The sequence below is a fragment of the Amyelois transitella genome, chromosome 10, assembly GCF_032362555.1.
Source record: "Amyelois transitella isolate CPQ chromosome 10, ilAmyTran1.1, whole genome shotgun sequence".
NCBI classification, from domain to species: Eukaryota; Metazoa; Arthropoda; class Insecta; order Lepidoptera; family Pyralidae; genus Amyelois; species Amyelois transitella.
In genome coordinates this window covers 1,876,462-1,894,071 of record NC_083513.1, presented here as the reverse complement: position 1 = coordinate 1,894,071, position 17,610 = coordinate 1,876,462, and the positions used below count along the sequence as shown (strand labels likewise).

Genomic DNA, 17,610 nt, shown 5'->3' with positions numbered 1-17,610 from the left:
AAAAAATCTTATTTACCTTTACATACATTGTAAAAAAAATAAACGTGTATTTATTTCTACATCAAAGGAGTAGATATTACATCTTTCTACTTTCCACGAATCCAGTATACTTCTTTCGCTTCATTCACTTTTATCATTTTCTATGCAAGCTCGTCGGTTTAAGGTACTCTTGACCTGACCTTTGGCCGCGTTCGTCTTGACCTTACTCTTCCAACTTTATTCACGCTAATTTACGGTTTTCGATAAATAAGCATGTTTTGGTAAGTATCGTATATGTACATAGATAATTTAGGGTCCTTCTTTCAAGTATCGTTCTTTCATTGTCTAAAGTATATTTTCGACTTTGTCGGCTTTGAAATAAGATAAGCTACTTCAGGATAAAATTAAAACTCCAAGATATACGCCAAGCCCAGCTTGACCACATTCATAAAGTCTACCCTAAGACTCTGTCTACCCTGTAAGTTATGTAGACGTCCTACATAACTTACAGGGTAGACAGAGTCAACAGTCTTGGAAAGACTAAAAGGCAACGTTCAGCTGTGTGGTTTAATGATGGAATGGTAACCATTATTAAAACAGTGACTATTGTAGTAGTTAGAACAGAAATGTACAGAATGAATTGAAATTGTGATTCAAATAGTGACATAACTAGCCCATCGTCTGCAAGAGGAATCCTAAGATTTTTTGCCTTTCCCTTAGTCGTCTTATACGACATTCATGGGAAAGCTATGGAGTGGTCCTATTCAAAAGTGCTGCGAACCACACGGCACAAACAACTTGGAAGCTTGACAAACGACGAAAAATCTGGTACTTTTTTTTCTCGTGTCGATTATTATTAATTTGAAATGGCCCTGTAAAGTGTTTATCACATGGCTTGAACTGATTGCTTTAACCTTTTACTGCAGCTAGCATGGTAAGAATGATTATACCGTATCACCAATGCATAAGGTTCAATATTCAGTGGTGATTGTTTTATTTCAAAACAATATCTTTGAACCTTATTACAATTGTTTAAGGTCGAATATTGAATGGAAACTTCCTCACGTATTTCCGCGTTTCCAGCAGTATCTGTGGTCGCTTCACACGGCACTCGAATACATTTGTGCTTTCCTGAAAAATAAATTGAGATTTGTTTGAAGAATACCCAGAAATTCTAAATGAAGTTAAGTAAGTAAGTTTCGAACTTACTTCAAGGCTAATTCAAACTGTGTTGTTTGTCTCTTATATATTTATTTATATTATTTATATCGTTTGTATTTTTGTAACGAATAAGCTCATAAACTACTTGATTGATTTTCGCGAAATTATGAACAGATATACCTATGATAGATTTTCGTTATAAACATAGTTAGGTTACTCATTTCTGGAATTTCCCACAGGAGCGAAGTCCCGCGCAAAAGCTAGTTAGAAGCATATAAAATTGTCATCATGATTTGCAATGATGATTAGAACTGGTTTACTAAAATAATCTGGATGGCAGCAAATGGATCATCGCATGACTTCTTCAGTATAATGGCACGCGCGAAATACTATGATTATTTCGCTTTTTGTTTTAACGTAAAATGGAACATACATACATACATATAATTACGTCTATATCCCTTGCGCGGTAAACAGGGCCAACAGTTTTGAAAAGACTGATAGGCCACATTCAGCTATTTGGCTTTAAGATAGAAAAAAAATGTAACAAGAAAAATGTGTAAGTAAAATAGAACAAGGATAAGAAGAAGGATTCCATGCGACAAATACGTCATCGCACGTGCAATGCTACGGCGGCAGTTTGGATCATGGATCAGTTGTTTAAATATACATACATACATACATAAAATCACGCCTCTTTCCCGGAGGGGTAGGCAGAGACTACATCTTTCCACTTGCCCACGATATCTGCATACTTCCTTCGCTTCATCCACAATTAAAACTGTCCTCATGCAAGCTCGGCGGTTTCGGGTACTTTTGACCTGACCCTTTACCAGGACGTCCTTAATTTGATCAAGATACGTCCGTCCAGACCTCCCCACTTCGACCTTTCCCTCCACAAAAACCATTTCCTCATTATTTAAAAATGCAGGATTAAATTACGGTGCTATGCAAGACTGACACGATCCAACTGACATTTATACAAACTTTTGCATTTAAATGTTTAAGTAATTAAACGATTGATTTTTGAAAAATAACCCGTAGTTAGACCTCGGCTTTTTAACTACATGCATACCAAATTTCATTCAGATCGGTCCAGCGGTTAAACTGTGAAAGCGAAACAGACAGACTTTTGGATTTATAATATTACTAGCGACCCGCCCCGGCTTCGCACGGGTGCAAAATTATAAATGTTATTATACATAAAAACCTTCATCTTGAATCACTCTACCTGTTACAAAGAACCGCATCAAAATCCGTTGCGTAATTTTAAAGATTTAAGCATACAGACAAACAGACTAAAATAGCGACTTTGTTTTATACTATGTAGTGATTAAGGGATATCTTACAACATAATCAGTCCTGCAGGCCGAAGACAGGCGCCAGCAGGGCTCCCTGGGGCGCGGCGCTGCGCTGCGGGCGCGGCAGGGCTCCGCGCTCGTCCGCGTACATGAAGGGCAGCCGCAGCACCCAGTACGCGGAGCCCGACAGCTTCGCGGCGCCCGCCTGCGGCACGAACGTGGGCCCGCCGCGCACCGGCTGCGCCTGGCACACGTGGACATTACATTAACGATATCATTGCTCATATCTGATAAGACGGCCTCTGTGGCGCAGCGGTAGTGCGCTTGTCTGTGCCACCGGAGGTCCCAGGTTCGATTCCCGGCCAGGGCATGATGAGAAACGAACTTTCTCTGATTGGCCTGGGTCTTGGATGTTTATCTAAGTATATAAGTATTTATTATAAAATATAGAATCGTTGAGTTAGTATCTCGTAACACAAGTCTCGAACTTACGTCGAGGCTAACTCAATCTGTGTAATTTGTCCCGTATATATTTATTTTGTATTTAAAAAAAATAATTATAAAAAACCTTTAAAACAAGCTTTTATTTAAGTGCCCTAAAAAGATCAAAATAAAATTTTAAAGTAAATTTCTTTAATTCAAATTCAAAATTCAAATTTCTTTATTTTTCTCCACAATCTAAACATGACACAGACTTATAGTAAAAGTTACACGTTTAACTTATTTAAGATTGTGAGAGACTTGTGTCTAAACTAAGCAGAGCTAGTATCTCAGTATATTCATCACACATCACATTAACCACACTCATTTATGATTTTACTAAATTGAAATTGTAATAAAAGCTTGTCGCGATAATTTTCAATTTGTAATTGAAATTGTGTAATAAGGTAGGCACCTACTAAATATGTAAGCAATTCATAAAAAAAATAGCCTTTAGTACAGTTTTAATTTGTCAAGTTTCTAAATCTATGACCTGAAATGCTTGATAAGTAGATACCGATTTATAACCAGCTAGTTTTGACCTTGTCAAGTTTGGAAACAACCTTAGGACTTGAGCGATTATATCCTTAATCGTAGATTCTAATATGATGAAAATAAATAAAACTTCCTCGTCCTGGTGTTAATTCCGATTGCGTCTTCAACTATCCAGGAAGCAGGCCATAATCCTTAATTGAGTAAGTCAGATTTTTACACAAAGCGACTCCGGTCTGTTCTCCGCAATCTTTGCAGGAGAACTTAACCCATGATCCAGTTGACTGTATGTGAAAGATGTTTTCCCTCGTCGTAAAATCATCTTTCTATTTCAAGCAAACATACCTACCTTAAGCGCCATAATATACCCAGCCAAAAGTGATGAAATAAGCAAAGATCAAGTTTTGATAAAGGAAACCTATTTATTTAGACTTAAACAACAAAAACAATTGTAAAATATTCAAACGTACAAGAGAGGTTTGATCCGGAAATGTGTATAAGTGCGTCATTGCTTACTATTTTCACAAGGCGCGGCGCATGTCTGCGTTTCTCTCAACAAAAACTTGGTAAGGAAATAAAAAAAAATCCTCACCTTGGGGTCCAAAGTGACGTGAACAGGAGCCTTGGGCGTGACCACGTGGATCCTCATGAGCTGCGCCAGCAGGGGCTCCGCGCCGCGGCACACGCACGTGCTGTATATGGGCATGTCGCTGGACGCCAGCCGCGCGCCGGGCCCGCTGCCCGTGGAGCCCCCGCCGCTCACTATGGTGTCCGGCGAAGACATCATGAACCTGGTGTCATGAGGTGGTAGCGATTTAAACTCCATAGCTGAGGTATATGTATATTTATTTATTCATTTATTTAATTTTAAACTTTTAAAATTCTCGTTCCCATGGATGTCGTAAAAGGCGACTAAGGGATAGGCTTATAAACATGGGATTCTTCTTTTAGGCGATGGGCTAGCAACCCGTCACTATTTGAATCTCAATTCTATCATTAAGCCAAACAGCTGAACGTGGCCTATCAGTCTTTTCAAGACTGTTGGCTCTGTCTACCCCGTAAGGGATAAAGACGTGATCATATGTATGTATGTATGTATTTATTTAAACTTTATTGCACAAAAAAAATGTACAAAAGACGGACTTAATGCCGTTTGGCATTCTCTACCAGTCAACCAGCTGATCAATCAGAAAAACTATAAGTTGGTGGTGCGATAAAAAAAAATGCATAAATACATACAAGATACATAATATACATTATAAATACATAGGTATACATACATAAAATATCAAATATTTGTAAAAAATGTTCTAGCAAAAGGTCTGGTCAAGAGTACCCGCATTGCATGTAGACACTCATGAATGTGGATGAAGCGAAAGAAGTATGCAGAGATCGTGGCAAGTGGAAAGATGTGGTCTCTGCCTACCCCTTCGGGGAAGAGGCATGATTTATGTATGTATGTATGTAGAAAATGTATATTTGTATTGGCGCTCGTGAATATCCGCAATTTAAAAAGCCTGGTAATCCTACTCACACCAAGGGATTAAAGCCTCTAAAAATAGATTAAAATAAAAACAAAAATATTATACAAAAAAAAAATCGATACTAGACTTTTACTACCAGCATTCGTCACGTGGAAATTAGGGTTCTGCTTCAAACTATGTAAGAGAGAGTGAGAGAGAGAGAGGCTATGGTACTAACCTGTGCCCCCTGGGACACTCGTATTCGAACCCGATGAAGATTTTGACGGTGAGGTGGTGCGGCGCCGCTTTGCCGCGCGCGCGCCCTGCCGCCCCTCGCCACGTAGGAGCTTGCTCCAATCTGGAAAAATGTAGAAAAGTCTAGATTATCTTAAATTATGACGTGTTCACAGTATTGATTACTTTTTTAAATTCGATATTGTATTTGGCATTTGTCTTCTCGCCTGACGGTGAGTGGCGATGAAAACGAAGATGATACATGTCTTTCCAAATACAAGAGATAAAATCCAAGATAATACCCATTTATTCTTTTTTTTTATGTTTGCGGACAGTACTTTTCTGTGAATATAACACCTTTATTTATAAGTTATACCGATGTAAGAGTGTAATATTTGTATGCCGCGAAAATATTTGCACCTATCTATATTTGCTTAGCATAGCGTCCCATTTGAACCTGCGATCTAAACTGTCCGATATTGTGAGCGAGATAGTCCGAGTTGTTTTGTTGGATTTAAAGTTTAATGTACTTTTAATAAAGTTGTTGTTATTTTATTGAATTTTCATTCGGATTGATTGAGCGATAAGTTGCACTGTTCTGCTGAATATTGCCGATGCGACTGGTAGTACTGTACAGAGAAAGTGAGAGTGAGAATGAGAGAGAGAAAGAAAATGGGATATATATGTAATATATATGTAAATATGCAAATATCATGCGGTTTGTGCTGTAACGCTTTAGCGCGCCAGCCGGCGTTAGCGTGAACCAAAAAAAACCCCGTAATCTTTTCTTTCCATACGAATTTCTTTCTCTCTCAATGCAACCCAAGGTCACCTATGAAATATACATGAGAGAGAAAATTCAAACAGCTGGTCTCCATAGAGGCGGCCACTCACCGCACGGCGCAGTCCCAGGGCAGCAGGTAGTTGGTGTGCGGCAGGAAGCCGGGCTGCAGGTGCTCGGGCAGCCCCACGCTGTGCGAGTACAGCGAGGAGGCGCCGAGGCAGACGAGGGAGACACTTCAAACAGCTGGTCTCCATAAAGGGGGCCACTCACCGCACGGCGCAGTCCCAGGGCAGCAGGTAGTTGGTGTGCGGCAGGAAGCCGGGCTGCAGGTGCTCGGGCAGCCCCACGCTGTGCGAGTACAGCGAGGAGGCGCCGAGGCAGACGAGGGAGACACTTCAAACAGCTGGTCTCCATAAAGGGGGCCACTCACCGCACGGCGCAGTCCCAGGGCAGCAGGTAGTTGGTGTGCGGCAGGAAGCCGGGCTGCAGGTGCTCGGGCAGCCCCACGCTGTGCGAGTACAGCGAGGAGGCGCCGAGGCAGACGAGGGAGACACTTCAAACAGCTGGTCTCCATAGAGGTGGCCACTCACCGCACGGCGCAGTCCCAGGGCAGCAGGTAGTTGGTGTGCGGCAGGAAGCCGGGCTGCAGGTGCTCGGGCAGCCCCACGCTGTGCGAGTACAGCGAGGAGGCGCCGAGGCAGACGAGGGAGACACTTCAAACAGCTGGTCTCCATAGAGGTGGCCACTCACCGCACGGCGCAGTCCCAGGGCAGCAGGTAGTTGGTGTGCGGCAGGAAGCCGGGCTGCAGGTGCTCGGGCAGCCCCACGCTGTGCGAGTACAGCGAGGAGGCGCCGAGGCAGACGAGGGAGACACTTCAAACAGCTGGTCTCCATAGAGGTGGCCACTCACCGCACGGCGCAGTCCCAGGGCAGCAGGTAGTTGGTGTGCGGCAGGAAGCCGGGCTGCAGGTGCTCGGGCAGCCCCACGCTGTGCGAGTACAGCGAGGAGGCGCCGAGGCAGACGAGGGACCAGCTGGGGAAGGCCGGCAGCAGACCGCTGGGGCTGTTTAAGTGCAACATGCCGGGGAGGTATTCCGTCGTTGATGGCTGACGGGTAATCACTTTATCTGTAAGGTTACATGGTATTAATCTTGATTGCGTATAACCTGGGAAGGAGATTATATTTGGAGTGGATAAGTAAGTTTATAGTAAGCAATTTGAGTCAGACTTCCGCGTCACTACAGAGGGAACTTTACATAGATTTTTCTAAGGCATCACGCGACATTGTAGAGTAACCGGGAAAGCTGGTAAATGGCCGTCGGGGCTGCCACAGTGTAGCTGCCTGAATACCCTTTGAATACAGAAAGCAAAATCACTAAAAAGAATACTAAAAAGAATACAAACTAATCTGTATTAGACCTAACACAACACCACTTATATATATCCGACACCGGAGACTTATTCTGTCGTACCTAGCCTCTTCCGGGGACATCGCTACAAGAGAACCCCTTGTGCCACTTCATCTCCTTCCCGTGGATGTCGTAAAAGACGACTAATGGAAACCTGTCAATATCTAAATTTCAATGCCATCAACTAAAAGTGGCCTTCCAGTCTTTGAGACTTGACTTGACTATATGTATGTAAAAAAAATACTGAAGATTACAAACTAACCTGTATTAGAGTCTCCCCTGACAGGCACCACATATTTGTCCGAGGCCGAAGACTTGTCCTCGTCAGTGTCGTCCCCGGCCTCCCCCGGGGACAGCGCGTCCGGCTCGGACCAGTCCCCGGCCGGCTCCGGCTCCGCGCCCGGCGCCGTGGGCGACGCCGAGCCGGACGTCCGGCCCGACGGAACGGCTTCTTGGCTTGATTCGCCTTTTAGAGACGCCGCCCTGGAGATGTTACCATACTAAATGTAGTTAGATATCTCTCTCTCTCATAATAGTGTAATCTGGATTACAATTGTAGCAAGTCGCTTTATCAATTTAACTGGTTTTTTTGCTGGTCTTGCAATCAGTCTGACAACTATAAGCAGATTTGTTGCAGTTGATATTGACTTGTGCAGTAGCCTTCCATCAGAGACTTCCTCCAGACAATGACAATATTATCCGTTGTCAAAGTGTTAAAATATGAGTCTTCAGCCCTCACTTCTTAAACATACATACATACATACATAAAATCACGCCTCTTTCCCGGAGGGGTAGGCAGAGACTACCTCTTTCCACTTGCCACGATCTCTGCATACTTCTTTCGCTTCGTCCACATTCATAACTCTCTTCATACAAGCTCGGCGGTTTCGGGTACTTTTGACCTGACCCTTTACCAGGACGTCCTTAATTTGATCAAGATACGTTCGTCTAGGTCTTCCCACTCCGACCCTTCCCTCCACACTCTCCTTGTATATCTGCTTAGTCAACCTGCTTTCATTCATCCTCTCCACATGACCGAACCATCTTAACATACCCTTTTCTATTCCTGTAACTACATCTTCTTTCACATCACAACATTCCCTTATCACGCTGTTCCTTATCCTGTCACTCAATTTCACACCCATCATACTCCTTAACGCTCTCATTTCCACTGCATTTATTCTGCTTTCATGCTTCTTTTGCCATACCCAACTTTCACTCCCATACATTAATGTCGGGACCAACACGCCCCTGTGCACAGCCAGTCGAGCCTTTTTGGATAGTTTCTGACTGCTCATAAAGGCATGCAAAGCTCCATTCACCATGTTCCCCGCGTTCACTCTCCTTTCAATATCACTATCATACTTGCCATCTGATGTAAACTTTGATCCTAGATATACAAACTCTTTCACTTGCTCCACTCTTTCTCCTCCAATCAAAATATTACATGCTGTCATTTCTTTCTCCATTTCAAAAACCAGTGTTTTAGTTTTACTTACGTTCACTTTCATTCCTTTCTCTTTTAAAGCTTCATGCATACAGTTTACCATCTCCTGTAACTCCTCCGCTGATGACGCCAGTATAACCTGATCGTCGGCATAGAGCAGACATTTGACGAGTAACTCATTCATCCTTAATCCACTTTTAGACTCTTTCAAATCTGTCAAGCAGCTATCCATAAATAGGTTGAACAGCCACGGTGACGCAACACATCCTTGCCTAACGCCTTTCTCAATCTTAAACCACTCAGTGTGCGCTCCGTTTATCCTGACACAAGCACTCGAATCCTCATATAAGGATTTCAGTGCTCGTATTAAGAGACTGCTCACCCCATGCATAGAAAGTGCTGACCACAATTCATTCCTCTCAACTCTGTCATAGGCCTTTTCCAGATCTACGAATGTGCAATAGACTTTTTGACTCTTGGCCAAAAACTTTTCGGCTATGCACCGCAAGGAAAAGACCTGATCAGTACATCCCATTCCCTTTCGAAATCCCGCTTGAGCATCCCATATTTTGTCATCAGTTTCATTCCTGACTCTATTAATCAATACCTTAGCATACAATTTGCCGACGACGCTAAGCAGGCTTATACCACGATAATTTTTGCAGTCCAGCTGTGACCCTTTTCCTTTGTAAAGTGGCACGATAACAGCCTTACACCAATCTTTTGGTACTCGGCCGCTTCTCCAACACAAATTGAAAAGGCAGTACAACTGACTAGCTACTACGCCTTTTCCTGCTTTAAGCATCTCGACCGACACTCTATCACACCCAGCAGCCTTTCCCGCTTTCATACTCTTAAGTGCTTCCACAATTTCGAACATTTCAATTTCGCCTTCCATCTCATTCTCTTTTTCTTCGCTATAGCAGAAATCTTTCTTATTTCCTTCCTTTTTTCAAATAAACTTTCAAAATAGTCCTTCCATATCTTTAGTACACATTCTTCTCCTTTCACAACGCTACCATCCTGGCATCTGATCCTAGTCAGCTCTCTGGTTATAGTATTTCCTCGGGCTGACCTTACGGATTTCCAGAATACTTTCAGATTTGACTGAAAGTCTTCTGATAGCCTTTTATCAAAATCCTCTTTATACTCTTCTTTCTTTCTAATCACAGCTTTCTTAACCAAATCTTTCATTTTCTTATATTCCTTACGTGCTTCAATCACATCTTCATCTATAACCTCTTGCATTCTTAAGTTAGCTTTTGCTGCTAACAAATCACTTCTTAAAATCTTGTTTTATTCCTATTTTCTTCTTGAACATGTGTTTTCAGTTCAGGCAGTGCTGTGTGGTCACAGGTAATTTAATATAGAAGCACTCCATAACTTTAATATAGATGTCGTAAAAGGAGACTAAAGGATAGGTTTATAAACTTGGGATTTCTCTTACATCCTTAAAAAATGTGATTTCTCACCTGTAAGTGGGCGTTGAAGGCTGGAACACGGGAAACTCTATGGCTTGCAGTGTCGGACAAGTTCCACATTCATCTGCCGCTTGGCTGTAGAAGGTGTGGTTCGCTTTCCGCACGGAGTAGGGGTCCTCCCTGGAGCTCTTGCTTCGTCCGCAGTTACAGGCGCTGATGTAGCGAACGCCCGACGAGTGCTCTTTGGTGTTATCGCTGTGTGTATAAACACAAACTTTATTCGACCATAAGCAAGGCTCTAGCAGTGAGGTTTTTATATGACTGTAGTTGGTGATAGTAAACTGGTTTGTTTGTTAATTCGGGTGCTGCGGTCTTTATATTTGAAAGAGAAGAATTTTAATCTGGCAAAGACGGTTAGAGTAGAATGGATACCATAGACCCTTTAATCTTAATTTATTTTTAAATCTTCATTTTTAAATGATTTGTGTTGTAGGCAACCTTCTTGCTAGATGCCATAGCAACGGTTGCCATGGTTTTGTTAGTGAGAGATGTCAAAAATATTTTTTATTGTTAGATGTTCTTAATTTTATGTTGAATAATAAAGTGTTGGGGGGGAGTGGTGTTGTGACCTGTGGCGACATCTCTACGCTACTCGTCACAACATCAAATCAAACAACCACTGTCAATCACCGCGAAGAAATTCAGCTATACAGGGTGATATTTAAAACAACTGCATCCTTTTAAACATAGACTATAATACCCATGCTTCTAAGGCGTTTGAGCCTATTTTTATTTAAATGAAACGTCATCATTTTCACATTTGAAAAACCCTCAATAACTACGTCACATGGTTTATTAAAGACCAATACTACAAAAAGAAATTAAAACTAATCATGTAAATAAATGTCTGAAAAATAAATTATTTTTGTAGTATCAAGATCAAGTAAAGTACAGAATTGTCGAGATCGCTCAGCTGAATGAATTGTGTCGTTGACCTCTGAATCTTACGCGTCGCTTTTCCGCCGGCCGGGGTGATATGACGAATTTAGGATCGTGGATTTTGATACTTTTATTTTTTTTCGTACTTTCTAAAGTATAAACCGATATTTTTCTTTTAACGTTTTTAAATATCCTTTAGATGAGTACACTTAACAGTTAAATTTATGCAGTTGAATTAAAAGTCACCCTGTATATACAACCTCCGACACAACATCGTCGGAGCCGCGGTTCCCCAGGTATAACACCTAACCTGGCGGAAGATCTTCCCTTAGGGCCACCTAAGGGAAGATCTTCCGGTCGAGTCGAATCATCGCTCCCGTTACATCACATCACAAATTTCATCATATACGAGTATATAATTAAAAGTTGTGATCATATCTCGTAAAAAGCCTCTTATATCTGAATAAATTTCAAAGTATCTTTTACCTTCTGGTCTCGGTTACGTCATCACCTCTTCTCCTTTCCTCTCCGGAGTGTTTCTCGGGTGTTGATCATTGACTGGATATTACATATGTAAAGTGTCTAGGAAGTACAAAAAGGAAACAGCACTGACTGTTCGGGCAGTATGCAGGGATGTTGCGTGAGCGAGACGGCCTCGCACAGGCTGCGCGCGCGCCACGCGGCGCGGCACGCCGCCGCCAGCCGCGCGCGCGCGCCCGCGCACTGCGGCCCGCGCGCCATCGTCTCCAGCACGCCCAGCGCCACGCCCACCTCGTTATAATCATAACACACATTGCTTACGAGTATAATTCATGTCAGACATAGGCACTTATAGCGTCGGTGGTCGAATATCGCCTCTTTCCCGGAGGGGTAGGCAGAGGACGATCTCTGCATACTTCTTTCGCTTCATCCACATTCATAACTCATTTCATGCAAGCACGGCGGTTTCGGGTAGGTACACTTAACCTGACCCTTTTTAGTCTTAAGTTAGCTTAGTCAACCTGCTTTCATTCTTTCTCTCCACATGACCAAACCATCTTAACATACCCTTTTCTATTCCTGTAATTACAACATTCCCTTACCACGCTGTTCCTTATCCGGTCACTCAATTTCACACCCATCATACTCCTTAACGCTCTCATTTTCAATGCATTTATTCTGCTTTCATGCTTCTTTTGCCATACCCAACTTTCACTCTCATACATTAATGTCGGGACCAACACGCCCCTATTCACAGCCAGTCGAACCTTTTTGGATAGTTTCTGACTGCTCATAAAGGCATGCCAAGCTCCATTCACCATGTTCCCCGCGTTCACTCTCCTTTCAATATCACTATCACACTTGCCATCCGATGTAAACTTTGATCCTAGATACACAAACTTTCACTTTCTCAACTTTTTCTCCTCCAATAAAAATATTACATTCTGTCATTTCTTTCTTCATTTCAAAAACTAGTGTTTTAGTTTTACCTTCGTTCACTTTCATTCCTTTCTCTTTCAAAGCTTCATGCATACAGTTTACCATCTCCTGTAACTCCTCCGCTGATGACGCCAGTATAACCTGATCGTCGGCATAGAGCAGGCATTTGACGAGTAACTCATTCATCCTTAATCCACTTTCAGACTCTTTCAAATCCATCAAACAACTATCCATAAATAGGTTGAACAGCCACGGTGACGCAACACATCCTTGCCTAACGCCTTTCTCAAACTTAAACCACTCAGTGTGCGCTCTGTTTATCCTGACACAAGCACTCGAATTTTCATATAAGGATTTCAGTGCTCGTATTAGACTAGTAAAGTTTAAGAAAGAAAGAAGTAAAGTAGTAAGAGACTGCTCACCCCATTCATAGAAAGTGCTGACCACGATTCACATTTACGACATCCATGAGAAAGATATGGAGTGGTATTATTCTTTTATACCTATGGGATGGTTGTTCAGAAACTATAAATTTTAATGAATAAATTTAACAATAACAATTTTATAATAAATAATATAAAATAAATAATAACATACTTTAAATTTATATCTAATTAAATAATAAATTCACCTTATGAGCATGATGCTGACTGGAATAATGCGACGGCAATCCCTCTGTGTACGAAGCTTGGGCTATGGGCAGCACCTGCAAACGCGCATTAATTACTTTCTTGTACCTATGTTCAATTATTATTTTATGACCTCCCTAAATATGTTTATAAAAACACTTTTTCTCCAAACTAATAATAAAGAATTGTATTTTTTAATGTTTATAACGAATAAACTCAAAAACTATTGGACTGATTTCCACAAATATAGAATAGACCTTCTGTTACTATGACACCGGAGTGTTTATATAAAAATATTTTTTTTCATGAATGTTCCACGGGAACGAGGTTTCTCGCAACAGCTTGTTAGATATACATACATTACTTTTGTGTCAATTTTTAAATCCTACGAACACTACTGAGTTGAAAATGTAATTTATAATGTGTCCATTTTTTGTAACGTCCTACAATCTGAACGGATAAATATAAATAAATATAAACGGGACAAAATACACAGATTGAGTTAGCCTCGAAGTGATTTCGAAACTTGTGTTACGAAATACTAATTCAACAATACTATATTTAATAATAAATACTTATTTATATAGACGAATAGTTCGTTTCTCATAATACCCTGGACCTCCGGGATACGGACCCGGGACCTCCGGTGTCACAGACAAGTGAACCACCACTGCGGTACAGAGGCGACCTATAGACCACAAAATATGTAATGAAATCCCTGAAATAAACATAAGCCTTTTAATATCCACGTTACCTTAGCACATCTCGCTTGTGAGAACCGCACGTCAGTAGCGAGCGCGTCGTACAACGCGCCGCCGCTCTCTGATTGGTCCTCCGTCTCCACGGACAAGTACACCGGTGCGAGAGCTTGGGCCGCCTGGCGCCAAGTTGTTGCACTTGGAAGCTGAAACCAATATATCACGCATGAGTTTCTTGTTGCATTCATCCTGCGTAAGAGTTCGGGGCAATGACACTCAGAGTGGAAAAGTAATTTTACAGAGCGACTGCCATCTTACTACTATATGCCAAATAACTAGGGCGTGCCGTGTGGTTTTCAGCACTTAAGAATAAATCCACTACATACATTTCCCATGGATGCCGTATTGTAATTGAAATTCTGACAGGTTGCTAGCCCATCGCCTATAAGACGAATCCCAAGTTTATAAACATATCCCTTAGTGGCCTATTACGCCATCCATTGGAGAAAGATGGGAGTGGTCCTATTCTTTTTTTATATTGGTGCCGGGAACCACACGGCCAAGTCAAGTAAACTCTTCTAACAACACCCACCTCAAAGAAAGAAGTGCTCATAGCGTACTTCCCCACGTTGTCATCAAACCCGTCCCTGAATGCGAGGTCTATGTGAGCCTGCAGGAACTCCTTGAAGGTGGGCCGTACGCCGGGCTGTGACGTCACGTCCCCGGAGCACCGCTCCACGAGGCCGCGCACCAGCGAGCTGACGTCACGGGCGGCGCTGGCGCTGTCGTCGGCGGTCATGTACACAAACTCCTCGTTTTTGGGAATGGCGAACAGGGATTTTGCACTGTGAACAATTAAGTTAATTATCTTAACCTCTGAGCTGCCGAACCCGCGATCCGATTTACACCCGCATCTGCCGCGGGAAATCAATTTTTCGAGCGAGAAAGGAGTATTTCCTATAAGTCTCAAACTTATAGTAATGCAAATAAAATAAAAAACGTGGCCGGTAGGGCGAGCGCTGATCAGAGCTTAAGCAGTTAAGGCCAGTGCACTGATCAGTGATTAGGCAGCTGAGAAGTTAATCTAAAAAAATTTGTGCCGTGTAGTTCCCGGCACTAATGAATAGGACCACTCGCAATTCTTTTCCATGTAAGGCGTTTTAGGCGACTAGAGGAATAGGCTAACAAACTTGGTATTCTTGTCGGCGATGGGCTAGCAACCTGTCACTATTTGAATTTCAATTCCATAATAAAGCTATACAGCTGAACAACGCCTTTCGGTCTTATCGAGACTGTTGGTTTTCTCTATCCCACAAAGGATCTAGACGTGAAAATCTCTTCAGACGACTTGAGAGTATCAGGAATTAATTATTACTTGTTTCGTAGTAAGAAGTGTAAAGGTGAATCCTTTCATTCACTGTTCCTATCTGTAGATAATTTATAGATAGATATGGCATATATTTAGAAAATATGGTCTAGAAGTCAGACACACCATACATATTTATAGATAGATATGGCATATATTTAGAAAATATGGTCTACAAGTCAGACACACCATACATTAGTGATAATCCTCGCCATTCTCAATATTAAATGCAGTTGGTCCTCTATGGAATATCCTAGTCGCTTGACGGACACTGTGGTGCTCCACAGCGAGGATAGAACCCTACAGAAACAGACTATTGGAGACTTACCACACACACAAAATCACGCCTCTTTCCCCGAGGGGTAGGCAGAGACTACTGCTTTCCACTTACCACGATCTCTGCATACTTCCTTCGCTTCATCCACATTCATACTCTCTTCATGCAAGCTCGGCGGTTTCGGGTACTTTTGACCTGACCCTTTACCAGGACGTCCTTAATTTGATCAAGATATGTTAATCTAGGTCTTCCCACCCGACCTTTCCCTCCACACTCTCCTTGTATATCTGCTTAGACGATTACACACTTACCACACATTAGTGATGATCCTCGCCTTCCTCAATATAAAATACAGTTGGTCTTCCACCGAATGTTCCAAGCGCTTGAGGGACGCTGGGGCCCTCCGCAGCGGGGCCGGAGCCCTGCGGAAGTGGAACAGCAGCCGCGGGCAGCACGAGCGCCCGTGGCTCTCCCACGCGGTGCCGGGACCGATGGCGGATAGCAAGGGCGCAGTGCGAGGCTGTAGTTCTGTTCTGAAATTTGTAAATTAAAACTTATTATTATTAAAAATTACATACATACATACATATGGTCACGTCTATATCCCTTGCGAGGTAGACAGAGCCAATAGTCTTGAAAAGACTGAATGGCATGTAGCCATTCAGTCATTTGCCTTAATGATAGAATTGAGATTCAAATAGAGACAGGTTGCTAGCCCATCACCTAAAAAAGAATCCCAAGTTTGTAAGCCTATCCCTTAGTCGCCTTTTACGACATCCATGGGAAAGAGATGGAGTGGTCCTATTCTTTTTTGTATTGGAACGGGAAACACACGGCACTAAAAAAAAATTCAATTAATTAATACAATAAATTACAATTACGGAAAAATTACACAGATTGAGTTAGCCTTGAAATGATTTGGAAACTTGTAATTTTGATGTATATGCATACTTTATTGAAATAAACATAATATTCAACACCATATGTTAAAATAATCTTAGTTATGGCATACTGCACACTGTGCACAATCTCACCTATAAGCGTCAATAGCCTTAAAAAGCTGCAGGTATCCCAAATCAAACACCGGAGTGGGAGAAGACAGCACCACAATGTGACAGAGGTGGAACAGCAGGGCTATCAACCGGCAGGAGTCAGCGGCCAGCTCCCCTGAAGCCACTAACCAATGGGCTGCATCCGCATCCTTTAAAGTGAATAAAACGTACATACATATATATGTTTAGTAAAATTACTTAATATCTTCCGCACAAAGTTTCTCTGCTTCATATAATGGTAGACTGTAAGATAATGCTTTAAACATGAAGTCCACATATTGTACTACACAAATTGTATTTTGTACAAAAAAGTATAAATAACATGCAACCCTTTCCTAGAGGGGTAGGCAGAAAATACATTTTTACACTCGCTACAATCCTATAATACTTCTTTTATTTGTATTGATGGTAAACTCTTAAATCAATTTATTATCTCTAAAATGATGAGTTAATATTTAGAAGGCTTCTAAAGCAAAAGAAGATTTACACTTGTTTTTACCTTGATAGTGGTTTTAGAATCCTCATCCAGAGTAGCTGCTAACTCAGTGAGCCGCTTGGTATCAAGGTATGTAACAGCATGCAGATAAAGCACTCCACTACGCTCATCCCAAAAACATTCGATGTTATTCTGTAGAAACATTAAAAAGTAAACATTGATTAAGAGGTTACATTAAACTTTGTAAACAAAAAAATATTCAATGTTTTGGTTTTATTGGTACGGCTAGAAAGCAGAAAGCTCTTGAAATTTAACTAAAATTTACCTTATCGCTCTTTACTGAGGGCAAAAGAGGAGTTGTTTTATTGGGATAACGATAAGGTGACTTTCCAATTACTCCTACGACGACTATACGCTCCTTTTTGGAAAATTCTGGTATATCATCAATCGTAAACGTTTTCATTTTAAAAGAGCTTCTTAATTATTCCTTTTTTATTATAAATTTTCTTCTATATAAACCACAGAAAACTTGCTAAAATTTATTTAAATATCAGCACGGCAATGGAAAACAACAACAATATACTCATTTACCCGTTATGGCAATGACATTTCCAAATACTGAC

The 17,610-nt window shown here is 41.7% G+C and overlaps 1 protein-coding gene across 1 annotated transcript; it reads right to left on the bottom strand.

Moving 5' to 3' along the window:
* Positions 1-296: 296 nt before the first annotated feature.
* LOC106136762 (nonsense-mediated mRNA decay factor SMG8) lies at positions 297-17,572 on the bottom strand. Its single transcript, XM_013337404.2, has 15 exons — positions 17,313-17,572; positions 17,051-17,179; positions 16,534-16,700; positions 15,811-16,032; positions 14,449-14,701; positions 13,913-14,062; positions 13,161-13,235; positions 11,724-11,881; positions 10,223-10,426; positions 7,566-7,786; positions 6,805-7,021; positions 5,115-5,234; positions 4,006-4,204; positions 2,490-2,685; positions 297-1,110 (listed from the first exon to the last, which is right to left on the bottom strand). Exons 1-14 carry the CDS (start codon positions 17,448-17,450, stop codon positions 2,497-2,499), a joined length of 2,442 nt encoding a protein of 813 aa, XP_013192858.1. The 5' UTR covers positions 17,451-17,572; the 3' UTR covers positions 297-1,110; positions 2,490-2,496.
* Between the last annotated feature and the right edge of the window lie 38 nt (positions 17,573-17,610).